General features: G+C 41.0%; 1 protein-coding gene across 3 annotated transcripts in view; it reads left to right on the top strand.

Annotated features, from left to right (window-relative positions):
- sez6l2 (seizure related 6 homolog (mouse)-like 2) overlaps positions 1–15,216 on the top strand; it is a 53,486-nt gene extending 38,270 nt beyond the window's left edge. For 2 of the 3 annotated variants that reach the window (XM_061884296.1, XM_061884295.1), the window contains exons 13-19: positions 1,875–2,069; positions 8,495–8,689; positions 8,769–8,960; positions 9,098–9,136; positions 10,661–10,778; positions 10,862–10,973; positions 12,245–15,216. In XM_061884296.1, coding sequence (XP_061740280.1) covers positions 1,875–2,069; positions 8,495–8,689; positions 8,769–8,960; positions 9,098–9,136; positions 10,661–10,778; positions 10,862–10,973; positions 12,245–12,274 — 881 coding nt within the window. In that variant the 3' untranslated portion in view covers positions 12,275–15,216. The remainder of the gene's footprint in view (positions 1–1,874; positions 2,070–8,494; positions 8,690–8,768; positions 8,961–9,097; positions 9,137–10,660; positions 10,779–10,861; positions 10,974–12,244) is intronic. The other variant, XM_061884294.1, reaches the window with a different exon arrangement.
- Positions 15,217–20,814: the final 5,598 nt, after the last annotated feature.

Genomic DNA, 20,814 nt, shown 5'->3' with positions numbered 1-20,814 from the left:
AATATTTCCAAAAACAATTTGAAATGTGGACTCGTCAGACCACAGAACACTTTTCCACTTTGCATCAGTCCATTTTAGATGATCTTGGGACCAGAGAAACCGGAGACGTTTCTGGATTTTGTTGATAAAGGGCTTTTGCTTTGCATAGTAGAGCTTTAACTTGCACTTACAGATGTCGCGAAGAACTGTATTTAGTGACAGCGGTTTTCTGAAGTGTTCCTGAGCCCATGTGGTGATATCCTTTAGAGATTGATGTCGGTTTTTGATACAGTGCTGTCTGAGGGATCGAAGGTCACAGTCATTCATTGTTGGTTTCTGGCTATGCCGCTTACGTGGAGGGATTTCTCCAGATTCTCTGAACCTTTTGATGATATTATGGAACGTAGATGTTGAAATCCCTAAATTGCTTGCAATTGCACTTTGAGAAACGGTGTTCTTAAACCGTCTGACTACTTGCTCACACAGTTGTGGACAAAGGGGTGTACCTCGCCCCATCCTTTCTTGTGAAAGACTGAGCATTTTTGGGAAGCTGTTTTTATACCCAATCATGGCACCCACCAGTTCCCAATTAGCCTGCACACCTGTGGGATGTTCCAAATAAGTGTTTGATGAGCATTCCTCAACTTTATCAGTATTTATTGCCATCTTTCCCAACATCTTTGTCACGTGTTGCTGGCATCAAATTCTAAAGTTAATGATTATTTGCCAAAAAAATATGTTTATCAGTTTGAACATCAAATATGTTGTTTTTGTAGCATATTCAACTGAATCCATCCATCCATCCATTTTCTACCGCTTATTCCCTTTTGGGGTCGCCGGGGGCACTGGCGCCTATCTCAGCTACGATCAGGCGGAAGGCGATGTACACCTTGGACAAGTCGCCACCTCATCGCAGGGCCAACACAGATAGACAACATTCACATTCAAACACTAGGGCCAATTTAGTGTTGCCAATCAACCTATCCCCAGGTGCATGTCTTTGGAAGTGGGAGGAAGCCGGAGTACCCGGAGGGAGCCCACGCATTCACGGGGAGAACATGCAAACTCCACACAGAAAGATCCCGAGCCTGGGTTTTGAACACAGGACTGCAGGAACTTTGTATTGTGAGGCAGACGCACTAACCCCTCTGCCACCATGAAGCCTGTTCAACTGAATATGGGTTGAAAATGATTTGCAAATCATTGTATTCAGTTTATATTTACATCTAACACAATTTCCCAACTCATATGGAAACGGGGTTTGTAATATAAACTTAAAAAAAACGGAAGAAGATTTTGTGATGCTAAAAAATATCGAGTAATATTGACTAGATACGCTTTTGTACTTGGTATCATTCTAGTGAATGTTAGGTGTAGAGCCACCAATGGGGTTTGTTTACATTTTGACACCGGTGAGCTACGGAGTGTAGTGAAGCATGTTTAGCTATACATCGTTCTGCAGGGATGATACTTGTGTGAAACTTACTTTTTTTGTCGCCATGGAGACAAGGATTAGTGATTTAGAAGTAGCTAAAACACTGCAAACAGCGGCTGGACGTAAGCCGCTAGCTAACTAGCGATGTCTCAAAGCACCTCTTCCCAAGGGCGTTTCAGTGTTATAACTTCACCTTTATCATTGGTTTTTAGACCAAAATGCGTCCGTTCTCCATTTTCCGTCTACACACTGTGTCTGCTTGTAAGTACTCCGTGATTGTGCGCTGCCGAACATGCTCGTCCGCTTGTAAAACCAGCGGGGAAGGGAGCGGTACTTTTTAGAGGCGGTATAGTACCGAGTATGATTCATTAATATCGCGGTACTATACTAATACCAGTATACCGTACAACCAGACTACAGTATAACACTTCATACTGTGCATTATTTTTGTGTCATACAGAGGTGGAGCCAAATGACACCTGCCCCACTCTTCCTCAAATCGAGTTTGGATGGATCAGCTCGTCCCACTCTGCCCCCGTGAGAGGAAGTGTACTGACCTATCAGTGCCAACCAGGATTTGACATCAATGGTTCGGACATCATCACCTGTCAGTGGGACCTCTCCTGGAGTAGCAGCCCACCTACCTGTGTCAAAGGTTCCGTTCCATTTCTTACAGCAATGCACAGTACTCAACCCTACACAAAATAACAGTTTTTTCCTGGTCATTCTGCACATTTATGCAAAGCCTTCATTGCTGGACAGAATTCGGAGGACACATTCGAATGTGCCCCAAAGCCCAATATGTATCTTTTTAAATAGACTAATCATGCTTACTAAGCTGTTGCCTTGGCAACTTGGGGGGAATGACCTAAAAGCAAAGAAAGGAGAGGGACTCGTGGCAGAATCATCGTAAGACAAAGAAAACACAACTATGAGGATTATGGGTTTATGCATTCAAATTAATTTAGCAACTGAATTGCTGCTTTTTATTAAATCTCAAACACACATTTAAAAAGGAGGGTTTGTACTGCTGGATTTGGTGGGGCGCTTCCCCAATTTCCGTTATCTCGTATCTTCCAAATGACTGAAATTTCACTTACTTAATGTATGTGCACTCCTGAAACCTTTTCTGACAGTCATTTCCCATAATTGGATTTTTTTTTTTTTTAATAATAGGTAGGTTTGACTTAGGTTAATAATAGGTAATAACTGTACTTAAAACGCAGCCTTTCAGTCGCCGTACTGGATACATGACATTATCTACAGAACTGAAGTCCTTTCCCCCACATAGACAGTAAAGATAAAGACATGTAAAACCATTCTTTTTTTCAACGTAATTCAACTTAATTGCATTTTAATTTGATGATTTTCTGACACACATGGACTTGGATTTGTTTTGCTTCTTCCACGCAAAGGATGATTGGCACGAGCCAGACGAGAGTGTGAGTACATATTTGATTTATTTAACACTATAATACAAAACAGGAAAACAAAGGGCGCGTACAATGGCGGTTAACAAACTAGACTATACTCAAACAAAAACAGCACAATGGCATGACTATCTACAAATGAACAAAAGACACTAACTGTGGCACAAAACAAACCCAAAACTTGCACTGAGGCATAAATACAAAAACTTACGACGCGTGGTCAAAACAACAAACAGCATGGCATGAAGGTCGGTACATGAAAACGTGGTTAAGGTCCCAGAAGGAAAGGTAGGTACAGTACATAGGTCAGTAGGTAAAGTTGCCAGGATGAGGACAGAAACAGAATGGCTTAAATAATGACTGTGATGATTAGTAACAGGTGTGAGGGCTGAGGACAGGGGCGAGACAAGAGGGCAAGGTGGAAATCAATGAGTTACTATGGAAAAAAAACAAACCAGGAAGTGCCAAATGCAAGAACTGAATGTCCAAAAAAGCAAAACATAACATGACCAAACACAACATAGTCCACAGGCGTGACATTTTCAGGCCCAAGATTACTTCAAAACTGACACTTATTTTCCAGACTATAGAGCATACCGGGATATAAGTGGCACCTACTAAATTTTAGAAGAAAGAAGTATTTTCTCATATATTAGTCGCACCGGCCTATAAGCCGCAGATGTGGAAAGAATTATTTACACAGAAATATTCTGTTAATGCTTATTTACATGCCTTAATTGTTTCCAAACAGTGTCTGTAAAACAACAGTAAAACGGCTGATGAAACAAAACAGAAGTCATCGTCATGGCCCTAGTAGCTGCGGAAGCTAGCTCTCCAATCAGCTAAACCCTTTCAATAACCCCACGGTGACATTTTGGTGAATTTACTTAGGAATTAGTGAAACTGAAACAATACAAAATTAATGCCATTTTAAGTAAATACTACTTACACAGACAATAGTAAACATGTTCGCATATTAGCTCATGCTAACAACGCTAGCGTCATTGGCAAGGCAATGCAAGGCAACTTTATTTATATAACACTTTTACAACAATTTTACAATTGGACCAAAGTGATTTACGGGTTAAAAAGCATTTTGATTGATTGATTGATTGATACTTTTATTAGTAGATTGCACAGTACAGTACATATTCCGTACAATTGACCACTAAATGGTAACACCCGAATAAGTTTTTCAACTTGTTTAAGTCGGGGTCCACGTTAATCAATTCATGGTACAAATATATACTATCAACATAATACAGTCATCACACAAGTTAATCATCATAGTATGTACATTGAATTATTTACATTATTTACAATCCGGGGGGTGGGATGAGGAGCTTTGGTTGATATCAGAACTTCAGTCATCAACAATTGCATCAACAGAGAAATGTGGACATTGAAACAGTGTAGGTCTTATTTAGTAGGATATGTACAGCCAGCAGAGAACATAGTGATTTCAGATAGCATAAGAACAAGTATATACATTAGAAGTACATTTGAGTTGTTTATAATCCGGGGAGATGGGATGTGAATGGAGGAGGGTATTAGTAAAGTGTTGAAGTTGCCTTGAGGTGTTGTTTTAGAGCGGTTTTGAAGGAATATAGAGATGCACTTACTTTTATACCTGTTGGGAGTGCATTCCACATTGATGTGGCATAGAAAGAGAATGAGTTAAGACCTTTGTTAGATCGAAATCTGGGTTTAACGTGGTTTGTGGAGCTCCCCCTGGTGTTGTGGTTATGGCGGTCATTTACGTTAAGGAAGTAGTTTGACATGTACTTCGGTATCAAGGAGGTGTAGCGGATTTTATAGACTAGGCTCAGTGCAAGTTGTTTTACTCTGTCCTCCACCATAGACATTATATTACATAGTACGTGCAAATATGAATGAAAACACTCCTACTGACATCACACTTGGGACGGTTTAGTAAGTATAAACAGTTGTAGTTCAAACTTACAAACATTGCTTGGAGTAATGAATGACGAATCCATAGAGAAAACGCTATGCACAGCTGGAAGACAAACACGGTTAAAAAAAAAAAGGCACTGCCGTAAATGAAAAAACACCTGCAGTGGGCGAACTCATCCATAAGACGACGCCGCAGCACAAGCAATAAAACGCTTTCAATGTGTATTTTTAACTATTTTTTATTATGGCTGTTATCTGAGAAAACATCCATAAACGAGCTGCACCGTCTTATAAGCCGCAGGGTTCAAACTGTAAAAAAAAGTAGCGGTCAATAGTCCGGAATTTACGGTAATTTACATTATGAGCGATAAAGTAATATAAAAGAATAGACTTCCTTGCACTTTCATCTCCTAGACATCATAGCCTGTGTTTACTCATGCTCTTTCAGCCTTTCCTTAATTGAGGAAAACATCAGTAGAAGAGGATGCACAATAGAGTAATAGGAGCTTACAGTCTTTTTCTCTTGTTTTCACTCAGTCGTTCTCCTCTCGAGGGTGCACCTCGCTTGGTGTGTCCCATTTTGCGCCAGTCAATTTGGCTGTTAAGGTATATACTTTTCTTACATTCCCATCATTTGGAGATGTATGCAGGATAACTACTTCTTTACCTGCAACAATGCCTCTGACAGACCTTTGCTTATTCCTTCAAATAATGCGTGGAAATCAGATTCACAATCACAAGTACTTTATTAATCCCCAAGGGGAAATTAAGATTTTCAGCACAATTCCATTCAAGAGCAGACAAAAATTACATGGAGATAGAACATGATCGCTGATGGGTCTGCCAACTTCCGGCGCCCCTTACAAAAAATATTCAGTCTAAGTCTGGGCCACTAGAGAGGGGTCCAGACTAAGACCCAGGAAGAAGAAAAAACAACCTCATAGCCATAGCACACATATAAACGTGTGTAAGAGGAAAACATCAAAGAACACAAAGGAAATTAAAGACATTAAAAGAGCAGAGCTGATGCAACCATCTGCCACTCCAGCAGTGCCATTTCTACATACAGCTACAAAAACAAAAAATAATAATCAACCAATAATATATATTGCACACACACGATTGCACCATGCATAGACGAGCAACCAAACAAAAACATCATTTCAGCACCCATATATACTGTGGTGGCCGCTGCTGTGTTCCACACCATCCTATGCTGGGGTGGCGGGAGCATGGCTAGAGACCGGAGCAGACCCAACAAAGCAACCAAGAGAGCCGACTCCACCCTCAGTCTGTGTTGGATGAGCAAGGATGCGTCTAAGGCAGGGTTGTCAAACTCATTTTAGATCGGGGGCCACGTGGAGAAAAATCTACTACAGAGTGGGCCGGACTGGTAAAATCAAGGCACGATAACTTAAAAATAAAGACAACTTCAAATTGTTTTTCTTTGTTTAAAAATAGAACAAGCACATTCTTAAAATGTACAAATCATAATGTTGTTGGGTTTTTTTTACAGTTACATGTTGCGGTTAATAGTATCCCACCTATATTTGTTGTTATTTATACTTTCTTAATAAATTATATGATAACGTTCATCAGTTGACTCATTGTTGTTAATTTTCAATCTGATGAGACAAAAAAATATTAAAATCAAACTACAGAATGTTATTTATGTTTTCTCATTTTGCTCGACTAATGTACTAACATCATGTGGTATATATTTTGTTTTACAAATGTTGCACAATCTACAAATATTTGCTATTGCGACATCTAGTGGACACATTTACAAAATTTGGGCTCATTTTTATACTTAGCAAACTCATCCCGCGTGCCGCATAAAACCTGTTTGCGGACGTTTGACACCTCGGGTCTAAGGAGACCGAGGTTTCCTAAGATAACATGATAAATATTATGTTTATAATAATATCCATTAGGGCTGCGAATCTTTGGGTGTCCCACGATTATCGGGGTCACGATTCGATAATATATCGGGGTTTTTTTTCATTCAACGCGATTCTCGATTCAAAAACGATATTTTTCCGATACAAAATGATTCTGTATTCATTCAATACATAGGATTTCAGCAGGATCTACCCCAGTCTGCTGACATGCTAGCAGAGTAGTAGATTTTTAAAAAAAACTTTTATAATTGTAAAGGACAATGTTTTATCAACTGATTGCAATAATGTAAATTTGTTTTAACTATTAAACGAATCAAAAATACGACTTATTTTATCTTTGTGAAAACATTGGACACAGTGTGTTGTCAAGCTTATGAGATGTGATGCAAGTGTAAGCCACCGTGACACTATTGTTCTTTTTTTAATTTTTTATAAATGTCTAATGATAATGTCAATGAGGGATTTTTAATCACTGCTATGCTGAAATTATAACTAATATTGATACTGTTGTTGATAATATTCCTTTTTGTTTCACTACTTTTGGTTTGTTCTGTGTCGTGTTTGTGTCTCCTCAATTGCTCTGTTTATTGCAGTTCTGAGTGTTGCCTGGTCAGGTTTGGTTTTGGAATTGGATTGCATTGTTATGGTATTGCTGTGAAGTGGTGTGTTGGATTGATTAAAAAAATAATAATAATAATAAAAATAAAAATTTTAAATGAGAATCGATTCTGAATTGCACAACGTATTTGATTCGATTCGTATTCGAATCGATTTTTTTCCACACCCCTAATATCCATCCATTTCCTACCGCTTGTCCTGGGGCCTCTCTCAGCTGCTTTCGGGCGGTAGGCGGCGTACACCCTGGACAGGTCGCCACCTCATCACAGGGCCAACACAGATAGACAGACAACATTCACATTCACACACTAGGGCCACATTTTTAGTGTTGCCAATAATAATAATAATAAATAGGATATAATAAAATAATAGGTTGATTGGCAACACTACATTGGCCATAGTGTGTGAATGTGAGTGTGAATGTTGTCTATCTGTGTTGGCCCTGTGAAGAGGTGGCGACTTGTATCGGTTGGGGACATCTCTACGCTGCTGATCCGCCTCCACTTGAGATGGTTTCCTGTGGACGGGACTCTCGCTGCTGTCTTGGATCCGCTTTGAACTGAACTCTCGCGGCTGTGTTGGAGCCACTATGGATTGAAATTTCACAGTATCATGTTGGACCCGCTCGACATCCATTGCTTTCGGTCCCCTAGAGGGGGGGGGGGGGGGGGGTTGCCCACTTCTAAGGTCCTCTCCAAGGTTTCTCATAGTCAGCATTGTCACTGGCGTCCCACTGGATGTGAATTCTCCCTGCCCACTGGGTGTGAGTTTTCCTTGCCCTTTTGTGGGTTCTTCCGAGGATGTCGTAGTCGTAATGGTTTGTACAGTCCTTTGAGACATTTTTGATTTAGGGCTATATAAATAAACATTGATTGATTGATTGATTGACTTGTCCAGGGTGTACACCACCTTCTGCCCGAATGCAGCTGAAAAAGGCTCCAGCACCCCTGCGACCTCGAACGGGACAAGCGGTAGAAAATAGATGGATGGATATAATCAAATAAATAACATGAATTGGGACAAAGATGCGACCAGAACACAAACTACGCAGTATGAAATTGCCTCCAGTCTTCTATAGGTGACGTCAGTGCTGAAACTTGTCAGAAAACAATCCTAATATCACTACTGAGTGTATTTTTTTTACCTCCCAAACAAATGACTTCATACAGCTAAAAAGCAGGAAGTAGATTGCTGTCGTTTGTTTCCGACGTCCACAGTCCAGCAGTGTCCTGACCCGGGCGAGGTTGTCAACGGAGCACGCTCAGTGCGCCCCGAAGCCGGCTTTGCAGTCGGAACAGTCGTCCGTTTCTCCTGTAACCAAGGTTACCAACTTGAGGGCCCCAGCCAAATCTCCTGTCACGGACGAGATACCGGTACACCCAAATGGAGCGACCACAGCCCTAAGTGTGTCTGTAAGTTGTCATTCCTGCAGTTTGTCCACGTTGTGCATGTGTGGAAATAAACTCCAATGACCGTCCTCAATGTGTCCAGTAAAATACGACCCATGCCCCAACCCTGGCGTCCCTGACAATGGTTACCAAACGTTGTACAAGCACAGCTACCAGGCAGGAGAAAATCTGCGCTTCTTCTGCTACGAAGGCTATGAGCTCATCGGTGAGGTGATTATTTCCTGTGTTCCCGGACATCCGTCTCAGTGGAACAGCCCACCACCATTTTGCAAAGGTAAAGATCCACCCGCTCGCATCGTTCTGCAATGCTCTGGAAGCGCAACAATGCTTACTCTTTGGGGTGTTATCTTAGTAAAATGTTGAAAAATTGCAAAAAATAACACATTGACCTGGATCATTTCTTTTACACAGTGGCCTATGAGGAGCTTCTGGATGATCACAAATCAGAAGGTGAGTACTGTATAATTATTTTTTTGATCCCTTTGAGTCATTATTTATTCTGTAAAATTTCATTTTCCAATGGTTGTTATTTCCAAATAGTGAAAACCCATTATTAGGGCTGTCAAAATGAACACAGCAATGTAGATTAATCAATCGTCTTAATTTATCTGAAGCAAAATGTCAACGCAATCAACCCATCTGCAGTGCAAAATTACCCAAAAGTCTTGGAACATCCCTGGCAAAGCATTTGTCCAAGTAGTTTTTTTTTAATTACTTTATTGCAATGGATTCACAAAATCTTACAATATGTTATCCTTTAAGATTGCTTCTTTTTTTTTACAGAAAAAAAAAAATCATAATTACAGTAGGGAAGGGATTCAAATGGCCCCATTTCTGGGTGGATCTCGCCTGGGGGGAAGGTGGGGGTGGTAATCATTTTTCAATGCAGTCTGCTGAAAATGATGGAAAGTGCCACTCTACATTGCAACTGACGCTGTGGTCAAAGTTGGAATTGCCACCAAACACAGGTTAAGATATTCAACACTATACTGCCATCTAAAAGGGATAGTGCACCCCCCAATTTGTCACGTTTCATGTTTCAGGAAAAACCGCAACAAATGTGGCCGTACGAATTCCCTTCTATTGTACAGTGAATTACATTTATTTCAAAAAATAGGAAAAAAATGGCAATATCTTGTCCTTTACATTGCTTCTTTTGTCTTTTTTTGCATCAATTACATAAAATTTGATATATTTAAAAAATAAAATAATATATTAAAAATGGCCTAACTACAACGATATTATTACTTTATTGCAAACTATATAATATCTTGTCCATGCAAACGTCACGCAAAAAGACCCCAAGGTCGGGAATAGAACCGAGGACCATCTTGGTGTGAGGCACGAATGCTAACCACTGGGCCACCATACTGCCCTGAATTTCATATATTAAAAAATTTACAAAAATAAGAGGAAAAAATAAACAATTGTAGAACTACAAAACATTATAAAAACAAACAACAAAAAAACACTCCCATGCATACATATACAGAAAAACATAAAAATGGTTTGCTTACTTATACTTATCCAAGTACAGTTGTTTCTCGTTTCTTGCTGTTAATTGGTTCCAAACATGACCACAATAAACGCATATCCACAAAGTAGGAATCGGTAATTAAGAATCCAATCTTTTCAGAGCATGACAAAACAGTTTCAGGCTTTCTAAATACAGTTGTCAACATTATGAAAGCATTATTAACTAAAACCCTTTGGTCTCCTTTATTGGCCAATACGACTGTGGTATTTATATGTTTTAGTTCATTCCGCCATTTTTATGCTTGGAAATGCTTTATTTGGGACCAAAACATTGAAGAATATGCTTTCGAAAAAACATAATGCAATGTTTGAAGCGCAATGTGGCAAGCGACGATTGTATTGTTGTATCAGATGATATATTTGTTGTGTCAAGTCAATAACAATAAATACATCAGTTGGTTGCCTACTGCCACAGCCTCGTTTATCTCTATATTACAGCGTCCCAATCGTTTGAGCCCTCCCACCAGATCCTAAGTGAGAACATTGCTTTGGCAATAATTTTGCCCATCATTCTGGTCATCCTCCTGATTGGCGGCATTTATATGTACTATACAAAGTAAGTACTGCAAACACAACATCGTTCTCATTCTATGATACTATTAGTGGGACTAGCCGCCACATTTCTTTGCTCCTTCGCAGCATCTGCAGACTAGAATGGAAGCCACTCTTCTGGAAGTCTCTGTCTCACACACACTCCTACAGTCCCATCACAGTCGAGTCCGATTTCAACAACCCGCTGTATGAGGCAGGGGTAAGGAATCCTTTAGTTTCCCTTTGTCGTACTATATACCGTATTTTTCCGACTATAAGGCGCACATAAAATCCTTTCATTTTCTCAAAACTCAACAGCGCGCCTAATGTACGGAATAATTTTGGTTGTGCTTACCGACCTCGAAGCTATTTTATTTGGTACATGGTGAAATGATAAGTGTGACGAGTTGATGGCAGTCACACATAAGAGATACGTCTAGACTGCAATATGACTCAAGTAAACACCAACATTGTATATGTTCCATTGAAAATATAGAACATTACACACGGTTCTCAAAAATCGATCAAAATGTTTTTGTACGACTTGGGTAAGCTATGAAGCCGCACCACTTGAGTTGTACTGTGCTTCAACATACGAGTATTATTATGGTGTGTGTATAAGGTAAGACATATTATCAGGCGTTTTGTTTCGCAATATTATGCAAAAGCAACTTTTCTTACCTGCTGATCTGTATTTGGGATCTGCATAAGTCCACAAAATTTGCGCGATTCCGCCTTTGTAGTCCGTGTCCACACCGTAGTCGATAAGCTTCTTTTTTTCTATCTTCTTGTTATGGGACATTCATCCTCCACTGTTGCCATTTCTATTATAAAGTAGTGTAAAGTTCATACTTATATATGTCAGTAAACTCCCCATGAAAGCTCTAAAACATACCGGTGTAGTGAGTTTACATTATTCCCCCAAGGAACGTTCGTTATTAGAGATCCCGTCAGACGTTTTTTTCGGGACACATTTCTGGCGTTGTTTTTGCACTAGTGAGCCACGGATGAGGAGATGCTGCTTCGTTATTGATTTAAGTAAAGTCTGAATGTCATTAAAACAGTTAGCTCCATCTTATGAAACTTCTTCCACACCCGTCCTTGCACGCTACACCGCTACAACAAAGATGACGGAGAAAAGACGGTGAGCCGTGTAAATAAGACCGCCCACAAAACGGCGCATCCTGAAGCGACTGTCAAAAAGCGGCTTGAAGATGATCTGTAAAACATAATTTATGCAACATTTTTACCAAAGAACCACCATTACATGTTATGTAGACCACAAGGAAGTGTTTTCCATTTAGAAAAAAAAATAATAATAATATGACCCCTTTTAATGCGCCCTGTAATCCGGTGCGCCTTTTGTATTAAAATAAACCTGACTAGGCCCGCTCATCGGCAGTGCGCCTTATAATCCGGTGCGCCCTATGGTCCGGAAAATACGGTGCTTATCTGAATCCACACCTGAATGCTTCTTCTTTTTGACCACAGGATACACGGGAGTATGAAGTGTCCATTTAAGTTTGGTAAGACTGAACCATGATAATATGAATTTCTTTAATAGGACAAAATGTTTTTATTACTACAAGACCATCAAATCCGCCATTTACTTTTTTAAACAATTGCTTAGTTGAATTGTGTGAATGCTGAAAAGTATTTCTTCTTTCTGTTCCGCAGTTTTTTGTCCACCGTCTTTTCCCACAGTTTCAAGTTCAAATATCAAAAAGTTTGGCTCAGTCAGGAACTTAGCTATCTCTTTTTTTTTAACTTTCCACGTTTTCCGGAACATTTTTCCCATTGAAAACAGTCAAACCCACAATTTTTCCAGTTCCACAAAATTCCCGGTTTTGCCGGAACTCCCTTTTTTCAATTACGGAATGTCCACTTATTTTATGTCGACTCCTTTCCCGTAATTTTTCAACCAATGTCAGCTGTTCCACCATCAAAACATTCCTCTTTGTCAGCCCAATCTAAATTTTATTGTTTTTAAGAAAAATTCCCAGTTTTTCAATAGGCTATTCCCGCTTTTCCGTAACTGTTTAAAAGTTTTACTACTTCCACATTTCTCAACGGATTTAAACGGTGCCAACTCAAACCTATTCAGCGCCTTCACGGAAATTGTGCTATTTTCCACATTCTCTAATTTCCTGCTCATAATACGTATTCTTTATTAAAAGCTGTTACCACTTTCACATTTCCCAACCTATTTTCCACCATTCCAAAGTCAAAATGCTCTTATGTAACTAGCATGCTAACTTATTTTTAGTTATTTTTACAGAGTAACACATGCTAACTGTTAACATGCTAACATCAGCATGCTAACTAATTCGACACATTTTTAGCTTATTTTGCAGGCATACACCTCAGAGTCATATAACTTAGTATTTGACACATGCTAATTGTGTGCATACATGCGAACTGTTAGCATGCTAATGTTAGCTTTTCAACTCGGGTTGGGCATTTCAGCATTCACACGCTTTTTTTTGTGCACCGTCTTTTCCCACGGTTTCAAGTTCAAGTATCAAAACGTTCGGCTCAGTCAGGACACGTTAGCAACCTTTTTTTTTTTTTTACTTTCCACGTTTCCCGGGACATTTTTCCCATTGAAAACTGTGAAACCAACAATTTTTCCAGTTCCACAAAATTTCCGGTTTTCCCGGAATTCCCTTATTTTTCAATTACAGAATGTCCACCTTTTTTTAATTTGACTACTTCTCCCACATTTTTAAACCGACGTACTGTTAGTTATGTAACTAGCATGCAAATATATATTTAGTTATTTTTACAGTCATATTGGTACTTGACACATGCTAACTGTTAACATGCTAACGTCAGCATGCTAACTGGTTCAACTAATTCTTCACGTTTAGCTTATTTTGCAGGCATACGCCTCAGAGTCATTTAACTTAGTACTTGACACGTGCTAATTGTGTGTATACATGCTAACTGTTAGCATGCTAACGTTAGCTTTTCAACTCGGCTTGTGCATTTCAGCATTCACACGCAATATTTCCCCGAAATAGCATATTCAAGTTATGGAAGCGCTATTTTGATTTGGTGGATTCGACATCTCAGTCCGGTTCTCCGCTACATTGGAACCGGTGCCTTATAAGGGGTAACAAATTGGTCTTTAGGAAATACCGTATTTCCTTGAATTGGCGCAGGGCATAGAGTATGCGCCTGCCTTGAATTACTGCCGGGTCAAACTCTCTTCTCAAAATAATTAGTGCATGCTTAGTATTACCGCCTGGTCAAACCCGTGACGTCACGAGTGACACTTCCCCTGACATCATTTTCAAAATGGAGGAGGCTGATTTCAATACCGGTAATTTGAAATCGCATAAAGGGAAGAAGATTAAGAGCTATTCAGTAGGATTTAAGGTCCAAGCTTACATCACACTCAAATTTTTACTGCATACCTTTGGTAAGTGCCAGAGAGGTTTTAAAATAATTAGCGCATGCTTACTTTTACCGCATGCCATTGGTAAGCGCAGGAGTGAGAAGAGGTTTTAAATTAATTAGCGCCCCGGCGGCAATTCAAGGAATATTTTTTAATTAAGTTACATCTAGGCCTAAACATTGAAGGAAGAATTGCTTTTCTTTTTTTTTAGTTAAGTTATATCAAGGCCAAAACATAGAAGGAATTAGCAATAGCAACAACAAGCAAATTTTACACACGACCAAATAAAATGCACTTGAATGTTTATTTTTATGTGAAATGTTTGTAACTCACCATTTTCCCCCCACTTTGTCTTTTTTTCGTGTAAGGTTGACACAAACACATTGAATGTAAATATGTGACTTGATATTGACTGAGGTTGGTATATATATATACAGTACTTGATTAAATATATATATATTTAAATATATATATATAAACCTCATATTTAACTTGGTCAGGGGAGGTTGTATATTTTCATTAAACAGATAATGAAATTTCAGTGCCAAAATATGAGAAGATAAAATCAACGTCCTCAAGTGTTTCATCTGTTGTTGCGTAGTGTTTACAGACAATGTTAATTTATTTATTTATTTATTTGTTTTCTACAAAAGCAATGTCACCTAGTGTCTCATGACATGTAGTACAAGAAAAAGCGAGGACAAGAATGTCATTATGCTTATAGCATGCACTGATTGTAAATTATATTGCTTCTGCTTAGTCTTGCCATGATCATCATAGTTATTGACATATCAGATTTGATGTTGTATGCACTATGTTGATGAAAAATTACGACCCTGGCTGTTCGCTGTAATGCATTATGTATTTATTTGAAATGGATTATACGCGCGGCCAGTATTTGTCTCATTCGCCGCGCCGAATGCGAGGTCTCGGAGACTGTTGCTTAGTAGACTGAAGTATTTTCATCAGTAGCATTCCTTTGCTTCATATATGAGTACTTTCTTTTGAAGACAGTTATTTATTTGCTGAACTTGAAATAAAGTCTTTGTTGAATGGTGTCAAATTAGTGTCATTTTTCCGTCTGTCTGTCCATCTGGAGCCACAACTGGAGGTCTCCGTCAGACTGCCACCCAGGGGTGTTGCAGGCTATCTGTAGCCGTAGCTCTCTGCTCCAGGATCAGCTCCAGCATGGGAATTTGGAAGTGTGGGTGAGGTTGTTTTTGAATCATGGTAAAAGCTACAGTGACAGTTCCTTTCCCGTGGATTCTCCTGACACCGACAGACTTGCACCTTCTTGGTTTTAACAATTATTAATAGCTCACACACACCGTGGCAGCCCTCAGCTTCCCGACTTTTCAGACTCTGCTTCCTGCTGTCCGCCTGTCTTGCTGCTCCGCTCTCCAGTGTGTGTGTGTCCCAGCTGGTGTTCGATGGCCCCGACCGCTACTGATAAGAATGACAGGTGATTAGATGATCAGCCACAGCTGGGGAAATCCAATCACCTGCCAGCTGTGCGTCGAAGCCGATCCCACCCATACTCTGCAGCAGGCGCGCAAACCACACCCTCCTCCACAGCTACCGAGCAAATTAGTATAGTACCGCGATACTAGTGAATCATATTCGGTACTATACCGCCTCTAAAAAGTACCGGTCATCCTGCCATCCCATTCCTAACCCACAGGGTTCAAGACTGTCCGTCCACCTTTTGCAGCTATTACAGCTTCAACTCTTGTGGGAAGGCTGTCCACAAGGTTGCAGGGTGTTTTTATAGGAATTTTCGGCCATTCTTCCGAAAGCGCATTGGTGTGGTCACACACTGATGTTAGTCGAGAAGGCCTGTCTCTCAGTCTCCATTCTATTTCATCCCAAAGGTGTTCTGTCGGGTTCAGGTCAGGACTCTGTGCAGGCCAGTCAAGTTAATCCAAACCAGACTCTCTCATCCTTGTCTTTATGGACCTTGCTTTGTGCACTGGTGCACAGTCATGTTGGAAGAGGAAGGGGCCCGCTCCAAACTGTTCCCTCAAGGTTGGGATTGTTTTTCCACTCTCCCACTGCACCAGGGGACGGCGTGGCGCAGTGGGAGAGTGGCCATGCGCAACCCGAGGGTTCCTGGTTCAATCCCCACCTAGTACCAACCTCATCACGTCCTTTGTGTCCTGAGCAAGGCACTTCACCCTTGCTCCTGATGCGTGCTGGTTAGCACCTTGCATGGCAGCTCCCTCCATCAGTGTGTGAATGTGTGTGTGAATGGGTAAATGTGGAAGTAGTGTCAAAGCGCTTTGAGTACCTTGAAGGTAGAAAAGTGCTATACAAGTACAACCCATTTATCATTTTTATTTATCATGGAATTGTCCAAAATGTTTTGGTATCCTGGAGCATTCAAAGTTCCTTTCACTGCACCTAAGGGGCCAAGCCCAACTCCTGAAAAACAACCCCACACCATAATTCCTCCACCACCCAAATTTCACACTCGGCACAATGCAGTCCGAAATGTAGCGTTCTCCTGGTAACTTCCGAACCCAGACTCGTCCATCAGATGGCCAGATGGAAAAGCATGATTAATCACTCCGGAGAACGCGTCTCCACTGCTATAGAATCCAGTGGGGACGTGCTTTACACCACTGCATCCCACGCTTTGCATTGGACTTTGTGATTTATGGCTTAGATGCAGCTGCACGGCCATGGAAACCCATTCCATGATACTGTACGTGGGCTAAGTGGAAGGTCACATGAAGTTTGGAGCTCTGTAGCAACTGACTGTGCAGAAATTCGGCAACCTCTTTGCACTATGCGCTTCAGCATCTGCTGACCCCTCTATGTCAGTTTACGTGGCCTACTGCTTGGTGGCTGAGTTGCTGTTGTTCCCAAACTCTTCCATTTTCTTACAATAAAGCTGACAGTTGATTTTGGGATATTAAGGAGCGAGGAAATGTCAAGACTGGATTTGTTGCACAGGTGGCATCCTAAGACCGCTCCATTTCTTCCACAAATGTTTGTAGAAACAGTCTCCATGCCTAAGTGCTTGATTTTATACACCTACAGCCAAGTGAATAGGACACCTGATTCTTTTCATTTGGATGGGTGATTAAATACTTTTGGTAATATAGTGTATCTGATGTCCATTCATCCATCCATTTTCTACAACTTGTCCCTTGCGGGGTCGTGGGGCGTGCTGGAGCCTCTGTCAGCTGCATTCAAAACTCCAGAGAAGGCGTCTCCACTCACGTCTCTGGAGTGATGAATCACGCTTTTCCATCTGACACGCTTGGTGGAGAAGGTGGAGAAGATGGTCGCCGACGAAGGCGGCCACTACCACCCACACCGGGAGAAGGCCGACCCGCCGCCGACCCCCCTGGATGAGAATCAGAACCCCACCAGGAATGCGCGGCAGCAGGGCGCCAAGCCCAAACTCACCTCCGACGTGACTTTGTCCCAAGAGGCGCCGCCGCTTTCCGAGTGACGCTAACGTTGGGTTAGCAACCCTATGTTAGCACCGCTAGTTAGCACTGTTGTCACTTTGGCTTTCTGATCACATTATTAGAAAAAGACATGGACCAAAATGTCATCCACATCTTTTATTTCTTGTACTTCACCAAGATGTCCGTCGGGCTACATTGTGGTGGTCTACAGCAAAGAACGCAGGCGTTATGGGGCGGTATGGCTCTGTTGGCAGAGTGGCCGTGCCAGCAACTTGAGGGTTCCAGGTTTGATTCCCGCTTTTGCCATCCTAGTCATTCACCTGCTCCCAGTGTCACCCACACTGGTTTTAAATGTAACTTAGATAATGGGCTTCACTATGTAAAGCTCTTTGAGTCACTAGAGAAAAGCGCTGTATAAATATACTTCACTCACTCACTCATTCGGGCGGAAGGCGGGATACACCCTGGACAAGTCGCCAACACAAATAGACGGACAACATTCACACTCACATTCACACACTAGGGCCAATTTAGTGTTGCCAATCAACCTGCGATGAGGTGGTGACTTGTCCAGGTTTTACCCCGCCTTCCGCCCGATTGTAGCGCGCCCCAAAGGGAATAAGTGGTAGAAATGGATGGATGGATGGAAGGAATCAACCTATTCCCAGGTGCATGTCTTTGGAGGCGGGAGGAAGCCGGAGTACCCGGAGGGAACCCACGCAGTCACGGAGAGAACATGCAAACTCCACACAGAAAGATCCCGAGCCCGGCAATGAACTCAGGGCTACTTCGTATTGTGAGGCACATGCACTAACCCCTGTACCACGATGCTGCCCATTGTTGAAAAAACATAAACCATGCAGACGTAAACAACAAAGTTATCAAATAACTCCTCACACTGTGTGTATGTTTAACTTTAAGATGTCACTAAACAGATTTTTAAAAATATAAGCAATTAAGCATATCAGTGGTTCTTATATACCTGGGTTCGATCGAACCCTATGGGTTCGGCGGAGATCCAAACACACCCGACTCATCGTGTAAAAATAACTTCTCCCTGTCGGCGTATTACGGATACGGCAACAGCTGACTGATTTGCAGGTGTGTAATTTTTTGTGAGTTCATGCACTGTGTTTGTTTTGTTGTTTGACCAAGGTGATGTTCATGCACGGTTCATTTTGTGCACCAGTAAAAAACACATGGTAACACTTTAGTATGGGGAACATATTCACCATTAATTAGTTGCTCAATAACATGCAAACTAGTAACATATTGGCTTTTAACTAGTCATTATTAAGTACTTATTAATGCCTTATTCGGCATGGCCTTATGTCCCTAAACCTTTAACCCTGACACTATAACCCTAACCAAATAACTCTAAAATAGGTCTTTATTACTTAGAATATGTTCCACTACTGTCCAAACAACTCTAAATTAAGTTTGTGTTACTTATAATGTGTTCCCCATTCTAAAGTGTTATCAAAAACATCTAACTTTGTCTTGAATTAAAGAAGGGTTTGGTGAATGCGCTTATGAAACTGGTGGGGTTTGATACGTCCAATAAGGTTAAGAACCACTTATACAGTATACTTATATAAAGTAAAATTATTTACTGGTGGGCTTCACGGTGGAAGAGGGGTTAGTGCATCTGCCTCACAATACGAAGGTCCTGAGTAGTCTGGGGTTCAATCCCGGGCTCGGGATCTTTCTGTGTGGAGTGTGCATGTTCTCCCCGTGACTGCGTGGGTTCCCTCCGGGTACTCCGGCTTCCTTCCACTTCCAAAGACATGCACCTGGGGATAGGTTGATTGGCAACACTAAATTGGCCCTAATGTGTGAATATGAGTGTGAATGTTGTCTATCTGTGTTGGTCCTGCAATGAGGTGGCGACTTGTCCAGGGTGTACTCCGCCTTTCGCCCGATTGTAGCTGAGATAGGCTCCAGCGCCCCCCATGACACCAAAGGGAATAAGCGGTAGGAAATGGATGGATGGATGGATGGATGGTCACTAAACAGATCTTTAAAAATACAAGCAATAGGGCTGTGAATCTTTGGGTGTCCCACGATTCGATTCAATATTGATTCTTGGGGTCGCGATTCGATATTGATTTTTTTCGATTCAACGCGATTGTTGGTTAAAAAACGATATTTTTCCGATTCAAAACAATTCTGTATTCATTCAATACACAGGATTTCAGCAGGATCTACCCCAGTCTGCTGACATGCTAGCAGAGTAGTAGATTTTTTTTAAAAAGCTTTTATGATTATAAAGGACAATGTTTTCTCAACCGACTGCAATAATGTAAATTTGTTTTAACTATTAAACGAACCAAAAATTCGACTTATTTTATCTTTGTGAAAACATTGGACAAAGTGTGTTGTCAAGCTTATGAGATGCAATGCAAGTGTAAGCCACTGTGACACTATTGTTCTTTTTTTTATTTTTATAAATGTCTAATGATAATGTCAGTGAGGGATTTTTAATCACTGCTATGCTGAAATTATAACTGATATTGATACTGTTGTTGATTATATTCATTTTTGTTTCACTACTTTTGGTTTGTTTTGTGTCATGTTTGTGTCTCCTCTCTGTTTATTGCAGTTCTGAGTGTTGCTGGGTCAGGTTTGGTTTTGGAATTGGATTGCATTGTTATGTTATTGCTGTGTATTGTTTTGTTGGATTGATAAAAACTAAACAAAAATAAAAAATTTAAAAAATAGGGAATCGATTCTGAATCGCACAACGTATTTGATTCGATTCGATTTTTTCCCACACCCCTACTAGGCAATATCCATCCATCCATCCATTTTCTACCGCTTATTCCCTTTTGGGGTCGCAGGGGGCACTGGCGCCCCTCTCAGCTACAATCGGGCGAAAGGCGGCGTACACCCTGGACAAGTCACCATCTCATTGCAGGGCCAACAGAGATAGACAGACAAAATTCACACTCAGATTCACGCATTAGGGCCAATTTAGTGTTGCCTATCAACCTATCCCCAGGTGCATGTCTTTGGAAGTGGGAGGAAGCCAGAGTACCCGGAGGGAACCCACGCAGTCACGGGGAGAACATGCAAACTCCACACAGAAAGATCCCGAGCCCGGGATTGAACCCAGGACTGCAGGACCTTCGTATTGTGAGGCAGACGCACTAACCCCTCTTCCACCGCGAAGCCCCCTAATAAACAATATATAAAGTAAAATGATTTACTCGTCGGAGCAAATGTGGTGCTACGCGTATTTT

The sequence above is a fragment of the Nerophis ophidion genome, linkage group LG23 (genome assembly GCF_033978795.1).
Source record: "Nerophis ophidion isolate RoL-2023_Sa linkage group LG23, RoL_Noph_v1.0, whole genome shotgun sequence".
Taxonomy (NCBI): domain Eukaryota; kingdom Metazoa; phylum Chordata; class Actinopteri; order Syngnathiformes; family Syngnathidae; genus Nerophis; species Nerophis ophidion.
Note: the sequence above shows the minus strand (reverse complement) of the source record. Positions and strands in the feature narration are given on the sequence as shown.